At 44.8% G+C, this 17,475-nt stretch overlaps 1 protein-coding gene across 1 annotated transcript in view; it reads left to right on the forward strand.

The window, feature by feature from the left end:
- Window positions 1–17,475, forward strand: part of SLC10A7 (solute carrier family 10 member 7) — a 384,092-nt gene that overhangs the window by 100,926 nt on the left and 265,691 nt on the right. Inside the window, exon 3 of the mRNA XM_063920592.1 lies at window positions 9,075–9,211. Coding sequence (XP_063776662.1) covers window positions 9,075–9,211 — 137 coding nt within the window. The remainder of the gene's footprint in view (window positions 1–9,074; window positions 9,212–17,475) is intronic.

Raw genomic sequence — 17,475 nt, forward strand, 5'->3', positions numbered from 1 at the left:
TCACATCCAGTACTGGAATCGGCAGCCTCTCAACAGAAACAGGCTGAAAGGCCAGTGGTAAATAAATCACATAGACAGGAAACATCTTCACAGTCTACACGTTTCAGATGAGGACTCATCGGAGGATGAGGACTCGTCGCACTCTGCATACCTAGATGAGGAGGAAGGCCTCAGCTTAGTGGACATTCCTGAGCTTAATTAGTGCTATGAAAGCCATTCTATCCTTAGAGGAGGCAGCAGAGCCTTTGTTAAAATCTAAGGCACCTGTGTTTAAACGTCCCAAAACAGTTAGGACTGAGTTTCCTGGGTCAGAACAGCTGACGGAAATTATGCAAGAGGCTTGAGTTACACCCAGTAAGAAGTTTAGAATGCCAAGGAAATGGAATTCCCATTATCCTCTTCCAGCTGGGGACTGTTCAAAAAGGGAGGTGGCTCCCAAAGTAGATACACATGTCATTCGATTGGTGCGAAAATCTACATTACCTCTGCCTTCAACATCATTAAATTATGTCACAGATAGGAAAATAGACTGTTTTCTTAAAACCATTTTCTCCTTGTCTGGGGCAATCATAAGACCAGCCATGGCTTCAGCCTGGATGGCAAAAGCAGTGGCTGCCTGGGCTGATGCATTGGAAGGGGATCTTTCAATGGCATCTAGAGAGTAAAGCCTTGGATATGGGTATAATTGCCTCTCCGGCATCAGCTTCAGCAGTAGCCACTCGCAGAGCAGTTTGGCTACGTACATGGAAAGCTGATTCAGAATCCGAAAAAGTTTTGGAGTCTTTACCTTTTACTAGAGATTTATCCTTTTTTGTAAAGAATTAACCAGTATTTTGGAGTCAGAAGCAGACTCCAAAAAAGTGAAGTTTCCTTCCACATACAAATTCAAGCCTAAATTTCAAGCTTTACGGGCCTTTCGGTCTCAAGAGAAAGCAAAAGGAAAAGGTGATGACAAACAGTCCCAATACAACAAGTCTGGTAAGACTAAAAAGCATTGGGCTACCAGAGGACCGGCTTCTAAATCAGAAGATAAGCCATCAGCCTGATGGTGCGGGCCTCCACATGGGGACCCCAGGGTGGGAGGTCGACTTCAGTTTGCACAGATCTGGCAGCGGTCTACCACAGATACCTGAGTGCAAGAAGTGGTATCTCAAGAAACACCCTCCTCCAAAGGTTTTTTTGTACCAGCCCATCTTCAGTGGAAACAAAGGCCTGGGCGTTGCAGGAGGCAGTTCAGAAGTTGCTTCAGTCAGGAGTGATAGTTCCAGTTCCTCCTGCACAACGAGGACAAGGATTTCATTCCAACTTGTTTCTAGTCCAGAAGCCAAATGGGTCATTCCGGACCATACTCAATCTCAAAGTGCTGAACAAGTACATTTGGGTGTCTTGGTTTCATATGGATACTTTACATTCCATTATGTTGGCCATGGAGGTGGAGGATTTTATGGTATCCCTGGATATCCAGGATGTTTACCTTTTTATGTTCCTATAGCACTGTCTCATCAGCGCTATCTTAGGTTTGCTATCCTCCAGCAACATTTTCAGTTTCAGGCCCTACCATTTGGACTGACCACAGCTCCCAGAGTGTTCACCAAAATTATGGTGGTAATGGCATCTTATCTCCGTCAGCAGGGGAAAATGATTTTTCTATACCTCGACGACTTCTTAATCCTGGCACAATCTCAGGAATTGCTTCAGTGTCTTTTGCAACCGACAATAGCTTGTTTGCAGAGACACGGTTGGCTCATAAATTGGGCAAAGTCGTCCCTGGTTTAGTCACAACTGATGACTCACTTGGGGGCTGTATTGGATTCGAGTCTTCAGAGAGTAATTTTACCTCTGAACAAAATATCCAAAATTCAGTCAAGGATTCAGGAGCTGCTACACAGTCAAAGGGTATCCATTTATGCAGCAATGCGTATGATGGGTTTGATGGTGTCGACATTTCGACATGGTGGAGTATGCTCCGTTCCACTCCAGGCTTCTGCAACGTCTGATCCTTTCCAAATGGAATGGTTTTCATCAGACAATAAAAACGCATACTATAGTCATTCCTCTGGAAGTAAGTAAGTAAGCCTGGTGGCTACATACATCCCAACTAGACAAAGGGAGACCCTTTTGGATATCAAACTGGGAAATTCTGACAATGGATGCCAACCTTCAGGGCTGGGGAACGGTGTCAGGAAGGAGTTGCTTCCAGAGGCAGTGGACTAAGGAAGAAAGTTGCCTGCCAATAAATATATTGGAACTTCGGGCCATATATATGGCACTTATTCAGGCAAAGGACATCCTTCAGGGGAACCAGTCCAAATCCGCTCGGACAATGCAACTGCAGTAGCGTACCTCAACCATTAGGGAGGATCTCGCAGCCAAAAAGCAATGAAGGCGGTAAGTCACACGTTAAGGTTGGCAGAACTTCATCATCCAGCCTTGTCCGCAGTTTTCATTCCAAAAAGAAGATTGCTAACCTACAATATGTGCACACTTTTTTCCAGGGAATGCTGCACATTCAACCTCCTTTTGTTCCTCCTACAGTGCCTTGGGACTTAAGTTTAGTCCTAAAGGCCCTTTAAGTTGCGCCATTTGAACCACTAAAATGAGTGGATTTTAAATGGTTAACAGTTAAAGTTCTCTTTCTGCTGGCTATTGCTTCAGCAAGAATAGTTTCCAATCTTGGGGCATTGTTCTGTCGCCCTGATTTTTTTTTATCCAGATAGAGCGGTTCTCTGAACCAAATCTGGGTATCTTCCTAAGGTGGTGTCTAAATTCTACCTTAACGAAGATATTGTGGTCCCGGCCTTCCAAGGGCTGGACCTTTCTGTGGGAGATGCATCGATGACGTAGTCCTTGCGTTAAGGATCTACGTGGATCATGCCAGTGCCATCCGAAAAACAGATTCTCTATTCATTTTCTACATATTTCACAGGAGAGGATGGCCTGCAGACAGGCAGATACTGGGCAGTTGGCTTCGATTGATGATTTCAGAAGCAAATTCTCAGGCTGATCTCCCTGTTCCGGATAATGTGTGTTATTTTCGCCTGATTAGGGCTCTCTTTGATGCGCCTGCCTTAACCGGAGGGGGGGGGGGGGTTTGGGTTGTGGCGGCGGCAACAAGGGATACCTTGTCTGCTCTGTGGGTTTACCAGTTAGCTTGTGTGTTAACTGCTCAAAATATGACTGTTTCGTTCTCTGTGGATCCTTCTCGCTGGCGACCCTGTTATGTTGCCTCTGCGTTCTGGCACCTACATTTGACAGATTGGCTGTTCAAGGAGTGGTGATAGAGTATGGGGATCTCTGGTGGCTCAGCATGTTGGGTCTCTATTTTTACACAACATACTCTGCCATATCTGTGGACACAGGCTTTCCTATCCTATCGGATGGCATATGTTGCATCGGGTGCACAGCAGGTCTCTGAATACTCTTCTTTAAGGTAAAGTCTCGCTTGTCTATCTTCTTTATGGTGCCTCCTACCGGAAATTCAGCTGTTTGCTCAGGGTGTTGTTGGCCTTCAACATTCCGCTTTAATCCTTCGGATCTCGATTGATATTGCAGTGTTGCAATCTTTTCTGGCTAGCCTCTGCAGTCTATATATGTCTTTCAGGGCCCGATTGTGGCTGTAGTCTTTGCTTAACATGATGGCTCCACCATGGTTTCGATAACTGCCTGGCCAGACTTGACACGTTGTCTGGCTCGCTGGCAAAACTATTGGTACGATAGATGTATCCCATGCGATATATGTCTCCCAGTTGTCTTGGTGGGTCTCTGTATCGTTTGCCTCTGGGTCATACTACATCTTAAGTTGCCTGACATCCTTTTGTAACGCTCCACAGCTCTCTTGGTTGTGGCTTTGAGACACGGCTTGACTGTGCAGTTTTTCCCCCAGAATTGTCCTGCCTGTTTGGGCTGCTCTGGGACGTCCCCATGGTACTGAATTCCAGCGTCCCCTATGGATGATAGAGAAAACAGGATTTTGGTACTTACCGATAAATCCCTTTCTCTGAGTCCATAGGGGACTCTGGATGCCCACCACGTGCTGCTCTATTCCGGTGCTGTGGTTATATCCCTGGTTGCCACTGTGGTGCTGGGTGTCCTGATGACCTGGTTGCAAGGTTTCCTTGTGTTCCTGTCATTTGCCCTTTTTTGTATGGCTCTGTGTATATACAGTATGTGTGTTTCTGAGGTTCCTGTTTTACGGATTTTCTTGGCTGTCTTGCTTAACTTATGGCTGTCTTGCTTAACTTCTTCTCTGTTGGTCGGGTTGCCGTCTCTGCTCGGGCACAGTTTCCTAACTGGTCTGGGGAAGGGGTATAGAGGGGGGAGGAGCCAATCACACATTAAAAATGTAATGTGCCGACTCGCCTGATCACCCCATCTATACCCCCCCCCCCCCCCACGGTACTGAATTCCAGCGTCTCCTATGGACTCAGAGAAAGGGATTTATCAGTAAGTACCATAATCCTGTTATCTCTGCTATGCATCATTCTGTGGTTTCTGATAGAATGGGCAGAAAGACTCCTTTACAGGTTTAGAAATTTTGTTGGCCATTAAGTAGAAATTCACAGTCATGTATATGAAACATTTGAGAACACAACATTGCATACTCTTACATTGTATAGAAAACATACATGTGGTGTTTGGTAACTGTATACTCTCTAGAGGCAAATATTAATTCTACAGTAGATCATCTGTTTGCTCAGGAATACATTGTACAGTACAGCTGCTGCTGATTTGCCTCTCTCTCTGCTTTGTTGTTATATGGTGCCTATAAACATGTGACTACCATTAAGGGAAATTAAATCAAGATTGTAGTATTTATTTTGTGGTCGGGGGCATGATTTAGGGTCAAGGCAGTCTTGGCTGAAGAACATTTATAGGCTATCCTTAATTCATACCACACGTATAAAAATAGTACTTCTGATCACCTTTTTTTATTTTAATTTGCAGGGAGGGTTTGAGTAAGTTGGCCATACATGGCCAATGGACAAGAGGCGGAGTGACTGCCCAATAATTCTGATCTTAGCTACTCCATATACTACAAGATGTATGAAGGCAATCTCTATTCACTGCCTGTAGTCAGCTGAAGGACAGACTGAATGATCGGACCTTTCAACAAATCAAATGATCCTGAACTTTTTTAAGCTACATTTTTTTCAGGATGTAAACGACTGTCGTTTATGTCTATACACTGAGCGATAATCGTTTACAACTGTCGTTTCATCGACTGATCTGAACGACTACATAGCCCCCCCAAAAAATAAAAATGATTTAATGCCAAGGATGTTTGAACTAAATTAGGGTATTTTGAGGGTTGCTGAATACATAAATGAAACTCGTTTTTTCAAATTGACTCTAGTTCTTCATTTAACGGATACCCTTATTTATTAGGGAACTTAGCCATAACGCGTTCATATAGGAATCTTCTGAACATTCTAGATGGTGAGACACACAAATATTATAGGTGTTCTGTCTGCAATCATTTTTAGACTATTCCCCCCTGTATATATTGTAAGTGATCAGCCACTGTTAGTTGACAGTTGAGTGTTTTGCGTTGTTAATTTTGTTTTTCTTGTTTCTCGTCCGTTTATCTTAAAAAATTAGAGCCAATCTAGAAAAAAACGATGCTCTAGTCTGATTAAGCACCACAAAGTTACCCCAAAATTCCTCTGATTTGCTTGATCAGTGTTATTGTTCAGAGTATGGCTATCTTTAGACAAATCCTGCTAAAATAAACCCACAAAACCCAGTTATACCAATTAAATATACTCTTGATCTTCCTTATTTAAAAAATAAAAATATAAATGTATTTTAATAGGTCAGTACAAACAGAATAGTATAGTGTAGCATAGAGATATGATTATAGACCTTATTTTACAGAATCCAAACAAACCTCTGTGACATTTTACACAAAGTCATTAACAAATGGTATGCAAGGTCTAGACTTTCATGAAATAACCAGGAAGCCCATACCTGGTACTTGTCATAAAGATAATATATAATACTTTCCAAAGTATGCATTCTATGTAATATTTAAGTACCTGGGAAGAGGAGGGAATTAACTGAAGAGAACATCTTAATCCGCTATCGGGTGTAGTGCCAATGGTGATGGACTGGGTAGGTAGTATCTTTACTTTTGGTAAAAATGGAGGATTTACCTACAGCTTCCCTTATATACTCCCATGTGTCATCTGGAGGAGCTCAGGATACCCATTCCCGCTCACCATGAGCTTGAAAAGTCGCTGCTTTGTCATAAAGGTTGCGAAATCATTCCTGTAACAATCTCAAAGAGGGGATCACAGTTTCAAAACAGTCAGGGGTCTTACAATGCGTGATGAAGATTTTTTATTTTTTTATATTTTTTAGCAAAGTCAGGATGCGATTGCATAGTGATTGGCAGCAGCGGGCATCGATGTCGCGTTTGGTGGGTCTGGTCCAGACAACGCAGGCAGACCACTTTCGGGGCAGCTGCGTGGCATCACAACGCAGCCACTGCGAGACTAAAAATGGCGCTGGACCGCCTGCCAGTGCAGCCAGGCTGAGCAGGCAGGAGTTGTCCTTTAATCGTTACGTTCGCAATTAAATTGTGAACACATAGCGGAGCGGCGCAACACACATGCTGGATGGTCTTACCCTGTGCTCGGCGGCCCTCAGCATGTGAGTATATGGACGCAGGTCTTGCTGTGGAAGCCTCCTAAATGCAAACCTAATAGTAGGCGACAAAAGGCATAGAGGTGGCCTATCATGTAAACTCATACCACCAAGGTATTTGACTAGCTACAGTTCAAAGTCCACAGATGATGATATCTCAGTAGGGAAATAGGAAGCCACAGTCTGCGTGAAATGAGCATCAAGTATTAGAATTCCACATTAGAGAGACTCCTACCACCCTCCTGCATAGATTTTTTTTTTTTCTCTCCATTTTTATTTTAAGATTAAAGATATTCTGGGGGGTGGACCGTTCTAGATAAAGTGGAGTAGTGCTTTCTGAACATTTGTTATGAATGGCTGAGGGACAGCCACTGGAAGCAGTAAAGCCACTTACAGGTTACAGATTAATTAGTACAGCTATGATTCTGCCAACCATGAAATTATTAAACTGTTATGCCGAGTCAAGTCAGACTGTCAGCTTGTTATGTAACTGGGGTAAATTTTCCCCATATAACGTTTTCCATCAAAAATGAAATAAATGGATATATATTTGACTTTCGATTTCTGACATTTAAAATTAAATTAGTCAACCAGAGATTTCTGGTCTGCCTGGGAAACATGGAGAAGGAGCATAGCTTCTGATTTAGAATAATTGATATTATAACCTGAGATCTTGCAGTACTGATATAAAATCTTATTGAGATTAGACAGTAGTTTTTAGGACAAGTTATTGTCATCTGAAACGTAAAAAAAAAATGCTTTCCCCAACATGTACATTCCTGGTCTGTACAATTACGGGTGGAAACAGCATCAGAGGGCACTACAGTAGTTTTGATCTTTGCAGAAGGACAGCAGTGAGAGGCCAACACTCTGTGTAGAAAATAAAAGGAGAATTTTATAAGTGTAGATATCCTGGAATTCAGAACCTGGACAATATCTTTAGTACATCTTGTATTGTTCCTTGTCTGTCCCCGTACACAAACCCTGCTTGATCATAGTTAAACAAGGAAGTAGGGCTTGATTTAGACGACTAGACAAAATTGGGATGTAGTTATGTGACCGGCTGTCAGGAGACCACTGGTCACAATACCAACGCCTGCATGCCGACTAACAGGGACTATTCCGACTCATGTGTGTCTACAGCACCCATAGGGCGGTATTCAATTCTTTTCACCACCTTCCACACCCGTTCTGTTTCTGCTGATGGGCGTGGTATAATAATTTCTGCTCGCTACCGCTGCGGTAGTGAGGGCACCCAACCCATTACGCAGTTAAATCTGATTACCATGGGCGCGATATGTGCCTATAATGGGGGTCACTTTAGAAAGGAGATATTGGGCGTGATAAATCATTTGAATACCGCCCATAGAGTTGGAACAGAAACTGTTGTGCCCTCTCCCGCTGGCATTCTAAACCCTGGTATCCCGGTGTCGGTATGGTGACCGGAAGGGTCCCAAACGCCGGTCACCCATACCCAACCCAACAAAATTTAGGCATAGATCTTAACATCATCATTCAGTAAAGAAATCAGCCTGTAGCTAGCACAGTTATGCACTTCCTTGCCTTGCTAATGGAGCACCACTACTCCGGCCTCCCAACATTTTTACGTGGAAAGAATCAACCTTAAATATCTTACTGCAGAGTGATTATAGTAAAGTAGAGATGAGTCCAAAATTATAATGTACTGAGTGGAGAAACCATCACAACCTGCAAGTCTTTCAGTCTTTGACCATGAGAAATCTCCAATGGCATCTCCTAGCTCAGTTGATTAAATAGCTGATCATTTCATTTTGAGAACTTCGTATCGGAAAGGAATTTATCCGACCTTCTGTTGACTTGCTGGGCAGGATATAATACCGAATTGACAAGATTATATTACTTGGATAGCTTTTGTTTCATGTAATAGTTGGTTTTCGGAAATTTTTTCGGAGCATTAATGTTCTGTTGACCGTTCTTAGATCTTAGCTTCAAAGCCAAGGTCTTATTAGGACTTCTGCAGCCATTTATTAGCAAGATATTTGGCCACAAGAAAATGTAGTTGTTCTTTTTATGCTTTTGTATTTGTGCTGATGAGATTTTTAAGATACTATAGCAGTGTTGGTGCGATAGTAAGCCGTGGTCAACACAGAAAAGTGTTTAATGTGTAAATACACATGCTCACTTTAGCTGGAGTGCCTTCATACACTGCATTAATGTATGTCTGAGCAGAGCTTGAAGGCCAAGGACCACCAAATAGGCAAATTTCTGTTATTATGTTTGAACAAAATGTCAGCTACTTATGTTCCCTTTACCATACCATGAGTTATATGCTGCTACCTTTTGAAGACTAGGATTTAAAGACTTAATAACATAGTTGTGTTTTTTTGTTTTTCTTAGCACAACAATCATTACACTGAAGAATGCTGCTAAATAATGTTGTTCTCTTCCAGGAACTCACAAGTGCTTTGATGCACGTGAAGCTTCACCTCTTCGTCCAGCTGTTTACACTTGCATTTTTCCCAACTGCAATATGGTTTTTCCTTCAAGTGCTGTCACTTACTTCTATAAATGAATGGCTCTTAAAGGGGTATGTATTGCATCATCCTATGTAAAACCTATGCAGTGAGTTATTCATATTTTAAAAATGTTTTGTTTTTGTTTAATTACTCAGCAAGCAAATAACCTGAGAAATGTCTATCTAAATTGGTTATTACACTGGGAGCTTTGTCTGCATCAGATTTGTCTCTATTCATTCACAAATCATTTGTTTTGTTCAACAGATGGGTCCTCCTACATCTTTTCTGCAGTCACGCCAAACAGCCCCCCTAGGCACGCCAGGTCACGTGCGAATCTTCTAGCATTTTTCTTTTTTTTTGCCGAAAATAGTGAAATGCTACATTACAGTATTTTCCTGGTAAACACTGTAACATAGCATTTCATATGCAAATACAGCTGCAGTCTCACACAGAATATATTGTTATGCCACATTTCATTTTAATCAACAGAGTCTCATTCTTATAGCAATACAAATAAGACACATTTTCGGCAACAAAAGACGGAGTTGCACGGGACCCGTCAGCTGACTTACGCTGCATGGCATATTGAGCAGGATGAATGAGGACACATCTGTACCTCTGAGGAAAAAGTGGGACCATAATTTTTCGAAGTGCTCCCGCACATAGCTTTACAGCAAGCATCATTTTAAATACTTTTAAAAAAAATACTTTTGTGAAATATTCAGTCAATTGTACTGCAGTTTAGAAAATAATTAGGAATCATTTTCAAATGATGTTGTGAACTAGGGGATAGGAATTAAACATGGAGACCAGATAATCTATAAGTGCCAATAAGACACATACAGTAAGTATATACTCTTATAATAGTTTGTAGATATGTGAAGAACTCCCTACAGTCTAATTAACTGATTATGCATTTGATAGCACCCTTTTCAGATAGCAAATTCCCGAGTTGCTCCCAAGGTTTGTACATGGGTCCTTCCTGGGTGCAACTCCGCAAGACCCCTTTCAGACATGCGGCCCGACCCAGCAATATGCTGGGTTGGTGACGTCACCTCGGAAGTGTGGGGGGGCTGTCACTTGGAGATGAGATGAGTCAGGGGAATGTCTACCTAAAATGCCTTATTCTTACGTTAGAGCAATTTTATAAACGGAAAAAGATTTACACTCGGGCCAAGTGGTGTGAAAGTCACTGTATTTCTCAACTGCGAGACGCAAGTCTTCCATATCCATATAAAGATAGATTCTGGCAAACCATTCCTTCAGAGAAGGTGGGGCTCCCGGCTTCCAGTGAACTGGTATAACCGATTTTGCCACACTGTTAAGGAATTTGAGTAGGGGTTTTTGTAGAGAGGTAGAGGCACAAGGTACAGAGTTAAAAGCCAAAATGAAGGGTCTGGGGAAACCTCACAGCCTAAGACCAATGCAGAGAGATATATAACCTTTTCCCAAAAGGGGTGTACTGCTTGACAGTCCCACCAAATATGTTGTGGCGAACCTTCAGCAGAATTGCAGCGCCAATAGCTATTAGACACAGCAGGAAACACTTTAGCTAATGTTTGTGAGCATCTGTACCAGCAAGAGATCACTTTATAGTGAGTCTCAATCACTGAATAACTGACTGGGCTGGCAAAGGAATTGTCAAAAATCTTTAGCCGGTCCTGGGGGTTAAAGGAGACCTCCGAGTCGCATTCCCAGTTGCCCCGGAACTTAGAGGGCTCAGGATAAGCATTCTCGATCAACAGTCTATGAGTAGGACATGTATGTGCCAGGCACATATCCTGAAAAATAGACAATGGTCTGCTTCAGGCCAATCACAGGTCTCTACTTTGTACAAAATGTTTGAGCTGAAGATATCGCTAAATCTCTGCAGCCGGCAGAGCCTATTTGGCCTGAAGGGAACCAAGAGTCAACATCTTTACGGACTCCACCAGATGACCCCCTGTGCTATCCAATAACTAAAGGTAGTGCTGGAGGAACCTGGAGGGAAGTCGAGATTGTCAAATACCGGAGTAAGAGGTGAAAAAGGGGGAAAAAATCCAAGGATTCATCCTCAGTTTGTTCCATCTATCTAACGTGTGTTTTGGGGTGAGACAGAACGAGCACTTTGGACCTCCACTGGTAAATTGAGAGCCGTAGAGACAGAGTGATTTTCCAATTGATCTCATTGTCTGGCATCCCCTGCTCTCGTTCAATCCGTTATCTGACCAAGCAGGATTGCATCGTAGTAAGTAGGGAAGTGTGGAAGTTGAAGTACCCCCATAGTATTAAGGCTATACAATATGGCGTGTTTCAAACAAGGTTTTCGTCTACCCCAAACAAAATCCCTCACTATGTTGTGCAGCTCACCAAACCACTGCTTGGAGATAGGCAAGGTCTGCAGTAAGTATAGAACCCAGGGGAGAACATTAATTTCTCTAACGTCCTAGTGGATGCTGGGGACTCCGTCAGGACCATGGGGAATAGCGGCTCCGCAGGAGACAGGGCACAAAAAGTAAGCTTTTAGGATCACATGGTGTGTACTGGCTCCTCCCCCTATGACCCTCCTCCAAGCCTCAGTTAGGTTTTTGTGCCCGTCCGAGCAGGGTGCAATCTAGGTGGCTCTCATAAAGAGCTGCTTAGAAAAAGTTTTTTAGGTTTCTTATTTTCAGTGAGTCCTGCTGGCAACAGGCTCACTGCTACGAGGGACTTAGGGGAGAGAAGTGAACTCACCTGCGTGCAGGATGGATTTGCTTCTTAGGCTACTGGACACCATTAGCTCCAGAGGGATCGAACACAGGCCCAGCCATGGAGTCCGGTCCCGGAGCCGTGCCGCCGACCCCCCTTGCAGATGCCGAAGTTGAAGAGGTCCAGAGGTCCGGAAACAGGCGGCAGAAGACTTTCAGTCTTCATAAGGTAGCGCACAGCACTGCAGCTGTGCGCCATTGTTGTCGGCACACTTCACACCAGCGGTCACTGAGGGTGCAGGGCGCTGGGGGGGGCGCCCTGGGCAGCAATGTATAATACCTTTTTCTCTATCGTCCTAAGTGGATGCTGGGGTTCCTGAAAGGACCATGGGGAATAGCGGCTCCGCAGGAGACAGGGCACAAAAAAGTAAAGCTTTTACCAGATCAGGTGGTGTGCACTGGCTCCTCCCCCTATGACCCTCCTCCAGACTCCAGTTAGATTTTTGTGCCCGGCCGAGAAGGGTGCAATCTAGGTGGCTCTCCTAAAGAGCTGCTTAGAGAAAGTTTAGCTAGGTTTTTTATGTTACAGTGATTCCTGCTGGCAACAGGATCACTGCAGCGAGGGACTGAGGGGAGAAGGAGTCAACTCACCTGCGTGCAGGATGGATTGGCTTCTTGGCTACTGGACATCAAGCTCCAGAGGGACGATCACAGGTACAGCCTGGATGGTCACCGGAGCCGCGCCGCCGGCCCCCTTGCAGATGCTGAAGACAGAAGAGGTCCAGAATCGGCGGCTGAAGACTCCTGCAGTCTTCTAAAGGTAGCGCACAGCACTGCAGCTGTGCGCCATTTTCCTCTCAGCACACTTCACACAACAGTCACTGAGGGTGCAGAGCGCTGGGGGGGGCGCTCTGAGAGGCAAATAAAAACCTTATTAGAGGCAAAAAATACCTCACATATAGCCCACAGAGGCTATATGGAGATATTTAACCCCTGCCTAACTTCAAAAATAGCGGGAGACGAGCCCGCCGAAAAAGGGGCGGGGCCTATCTCCTCAGCACACAGCGCCATTTTCTCTCACAGAAAAGCTGGAGAGAAGGCTCCCAGGCTCTCCCCTGCACTGCACTACAGAAACAGGGTTAAAACAGAGAGGGGGGGCACTGATTTTGGCGATATTGTATATATATAAAAGATGCTATAAGGGAGAAACACTTATATAAGGTTGTCCCTATATAATTATAGCGTTTTTGGTGTGTGCTGGCAGACTCTCCCTCTGTCTCCCCAAAGGGCTAGTGGGTCCTGTCCTCTGTCAGAGCATTCCCGGTGTGTGTGCTGTGTGTCGGTACGTGTGTGTCGACATGTATGAGGACGATGTTGGTGAGGAGGCGGAGAAATTGCCTGTAATGGTGATGTCACTCTCTAGGGAGTCGACACCGGAATGGATGGCTTATTTAGAGAATTACGTGAGAATGTCAACACGCTGCAAGGTCGGTTGACGACATGAGACGGCCGACAATCTATTAGGACCGGTCCAGGCGTCTCAGAAACACCGTCGGGGGTTTTAAAAAACGCCCATTTACCTCAGTCGGTCGACACAGACACAGACACGGACACTGAATACAGTGTCGACGGTGAATAAACAAACGTATTTCTCATTAGGGCCACACGTTAAGGGCAATGAAGGAGGTGTTACGTGTTTCTGATACTACAAGTACCACAAGAAAGGGTATTATGTGGGAGTGAAAAAACTACCTGTAGTTTTTCCTGAATCAGATAAAATAAAATGAAGTGTGTGATGATGCGTAGGGTTACCCCGATAGCAAATATTGGCGTTATACCCTTTCCCGCCAGAAATTAGGGTACGTTGGGAAACACCCCTTAGGGTGATAAGGCGCTCACACGCTTATCAAGTGGCGTTACCGTCTCCAGATACGGCCGCCCTCAAGGAGCCAGCTGATAGGAAGCTGGAAAAATATCCTAAAAAGTATATACACACATACGGTGGTTATACTGCGACCAGCGATCGCCATCAGCCTGGAGATGCAGTGCTGGGTTGGCTTGGTCGGATTCCCTGACTGAAAATATTTTATTCATGTAGAGCATTTAATAGGATGCATTCTATATATATGTATGTGAGATGCACAGAGGGATATTTGCTCTCTGGCATCAAGATAAGTGCGTTGTCCATATCTCCCAGAAGATGTTAGGGACACGACAGTGGTCAGGTGATACAGATCCCATACGGCAGATGGAAGTATTGCTGTATAAAGGGAAGGAGTTATTTGGGGGTCGGTCCATCGGACCTGGGGACCACAGCAACAGCTGGGAAATCCAACCTTTTTTACCCCAAGTTACATCTCAGCTAAAAAAGACACCGTCTTTTCAGCCTCAATCTTTCCTTTCCCATGAGGGCATGCAGGCAAAAGGCCAGTCATATCTGCCCAGACATAGAGGTAAGGGAAGTAGACTGCAGCAGGCAGCCCTTTCCCAGGAAAAGAAGCCCTCCACCGCGTCTGCCAAGTCCTCAGCATGACGCTGGGGCCGTGCAAGCGGACTCAAGGTGGGGGGGTAGTCTCAAGAGTCTCAGGGCGCAGTGGGATCACTCGCAAGTTGACCCCTAGATCGTACGAGTATTATCCCAGGGGTAAAGATTGGAGAGTCGAGACATCTTCTCCTCGCAGGTTCCTGAAGTCTGCTTTACCAACGGCTCCCTCCGACAGGGAGGCAGCATTGGAAACAATTCACAAGCTGTATATCCAGCAGGTGATAATCAAAGTACCCCTCCTACGACAAGGAAAAGGGTATTATTTTTCCACACTATATTGTGGTACTGAAGCCAGACGGCTTGGTGACACATAGTCTAAATCTAAAATGTTTTGAACACTTACATAAAAGGTTCAAATCGAGATAAAGTCACTCAGAGCAGTGATAGCGAACCGGAAAAAAGGGGACTATATGGTGTCCCTGGACATCAAGGATTACCTCCATGTCCAAATTTTGTCCTTCTCATCAAGGGTACCTCTGGTTCGTGGTACAGAACTGTCAATAATCCACGGCACCCCGGGCCTTTTTACCAAGGTAATGGCCGAAAAGATGTTTCTTCAAAGAAAAAAGGCATCTAAATTATCCCTTACTTGCACGACCTAAAAAGGGCAAGTTCCAGAGAACAGTTGGAGGTCGGAAGAGCACTATCTAAAGTAGTTCTTCGACGGCACGACTGGATTCTAAATATTCCAAGAATCGCAGCTGTTTTCCGACGATACGTCTGCTGTTCCTAGGGATGATTCTGGACACGGTTCAGAAAAAGGTTTTTCTTCCCGAGGAAAAAGCCAAGGAGTTATCCGACCTGTCAGGAACCTCCTAAAACCAGGAAAGGTGTCTGTACATCAATGCACAAGAGTCCTGGGAAAAATGGTGGCTTTTTACGAAGCAATTCCATTCGGCAGATTCCATGCAAGAATTTTCCAAAGGGATCTGTTGGACAAATGGTCTGGGTCGCATCCTCAGATGCACCTGCGAATAACCCTGTCGCCAAGGACAAGGGTATATCTTCTGTGGTGGTTGCAAAAGGCTCATCTATTGGAGGGCCGCAGATTCGGCATACAGGATTTGATCCTGGTGACCACGGACGCCAGCCTGAGAGGTTGGGGAGCAGTCACACAAGGAAGAAACTTCCAGGGGGTATGGACGAACCTGGAAAAGTCTCTTCACATAAACATTCTGGTACTAAGAGCAATCTACAATGCTCTAAGCCAGGCGGAACCACTCCTGCAAGGAAAACCGGTGTTGATTCAGTCGGACAACATCACGGCGGTCGCCCATGTAAACAGACAGGGCGGCACAAGAAGCAGGAGTGCAATGGCAGAAGCTGCCAAGATTCTTCGCTGGGCGGAGAATCACGTAATAGCACTGTCAGCAGTGTTCTTCCCGGGCGTGGACAACTGGGAAGCAGACTTCCTCAGCAGACACGATATTCACCCGGGAGAGGGGGGTCTTCATCCAGAAGTCTTCCACATGCTAATAAACTGTTGGGAAAGACCAATGGTAGACATGATGGCGTCTCGCCTCAACAAGAAACTGGACAAGTATTGCGCCAGGTCAAGAGATCCACAGGCAATAGCTGTGGACGCACTGGTAACACCTTGGGTGTACAAATCAGTATATGTGTTTCCTCCTCTGCCTCTCATACCAACGGTATTGAAGATTATACGGTGAAGAGGAGTAAGAACAATACTAGTGGCTCCGGATTGGCCAAGAAGGACTTGGTACCCGGAACTTCAAGAGTTGGTCACGGACGACCCGTGCCCTCTACTTCTGAGAAGGGACCTGCTACAACAGGGTCCCTGTCTCTTTCAAGACTTACCGCGGCTGCGTTTGACGGCATGGCGGTTGAACGCCAGATCCTAAAAGGGAAAGGCATTCCAGAAGAAGTCATTCCTACCTTGATTAAGGCAAGGAAGGAAGTCACCGCGAAACATTATCACCGCATTTGGCGAAAATATGTCGCGTGGTGCGAGGATCGGAGTGTTCCGACGGAGGAATTTCAACTGGGTCGTTTCCTACATTTCCTACAATCAGGATTGTCTATGGGTCTCAAATTGAGATCTATTAAGGTTCAAATTTCGGCCCTGTCAATATTCTTCCAAAAAGAATTGGCCTCAGTTCCTGAGGTACAGACTTTTGTTAAAGGAGTACTGCATATACAGCCTCCTGTGGTGCCTCCGGTGGCACCGTGGGATCTAAATGTAGTTTTAGATTTCCTCAAATCCCATTGGTTTGAACCATTGAATAAGGTGGATTTTAAATATCTCACATGGAAAGTGACTATGTTACTGGCCCTGGCTTCCGCCAGGAAAGTATCTGAATTGGCGGCTTTATCTTATAAAAGCCCTTATCTAATCTTCCATTCGGATAGGGCAGAACTGAGGACTCGTCCGCATTTTCTCCCTAAGGTGGTATCAGCGTTTCACCTGAACCAACCTATTGTGGTGCCTGCGGCCACTGGCGACTTGGAGGACTCCAAGTTGTTGGACGTTGTCAGAGCCTTAAAAATATACATTTCAAGGACGGCTGAAGTCAGAAAATCTGACTCGCTGTTGATACTATATGCACCCAACAAGTTGGGTGCCCCTGCTTCTAAGCAGACGATTGCTCGTTGGATTTGTAACACAATTCAACTTGCTCATTCTGTGGCAGGCCTGCCACAGCCTAAATCTGTTAAGGCCCATTCCACAAGGAAGGTGGGCTCATCTTGGGCGGCTGCCCGAGGGGTCTCGGCATTACAATTCTGCCGAGCAGCTACGTGGTCGGGGGAAAACACGTTTGTAAAATTCTACAAATTTGATACCCTGGCAAAAGAGGACTTGGAATTCTCTCATTCGGTGCTGCAGAGTCATCCGCACTCTCCCGCCCGTTTGGGAGCTTTGGTATAATCCCCATGGTCCTTTCAGGAACCCCAGCATCCACTTAGGACGATAGAGAAAATAAGAATTTACTTACCGATAATTCTATTTCTCGGAGTCCGTAGTGGATGCTGGGCGCCCATCCCAAGTGCGGATTATCTGCAATACTGTACATAGTTATTGTTAACAAATTCGGGTTATATTGTTAAGGAGCCATCTTTAAGAGGCTCTTTCTGTTATCATACTGTTAACTGGGTTTAGATCACA

This window comes from Pseudophryne corroboree, chromosome 1 (assembly GCF_028390025.1).
Source record: "Pseudophryne corroboree isolate aPseCor3 chromosome 1, aPseCor3.hap2, whole genome shotgun sequence".
NCBI lineage: Eukaryota > Metazoa > Chordata > Amphibia > Anura > Myobatrachidae > Pseudophryne > Pseudophryne corroboree.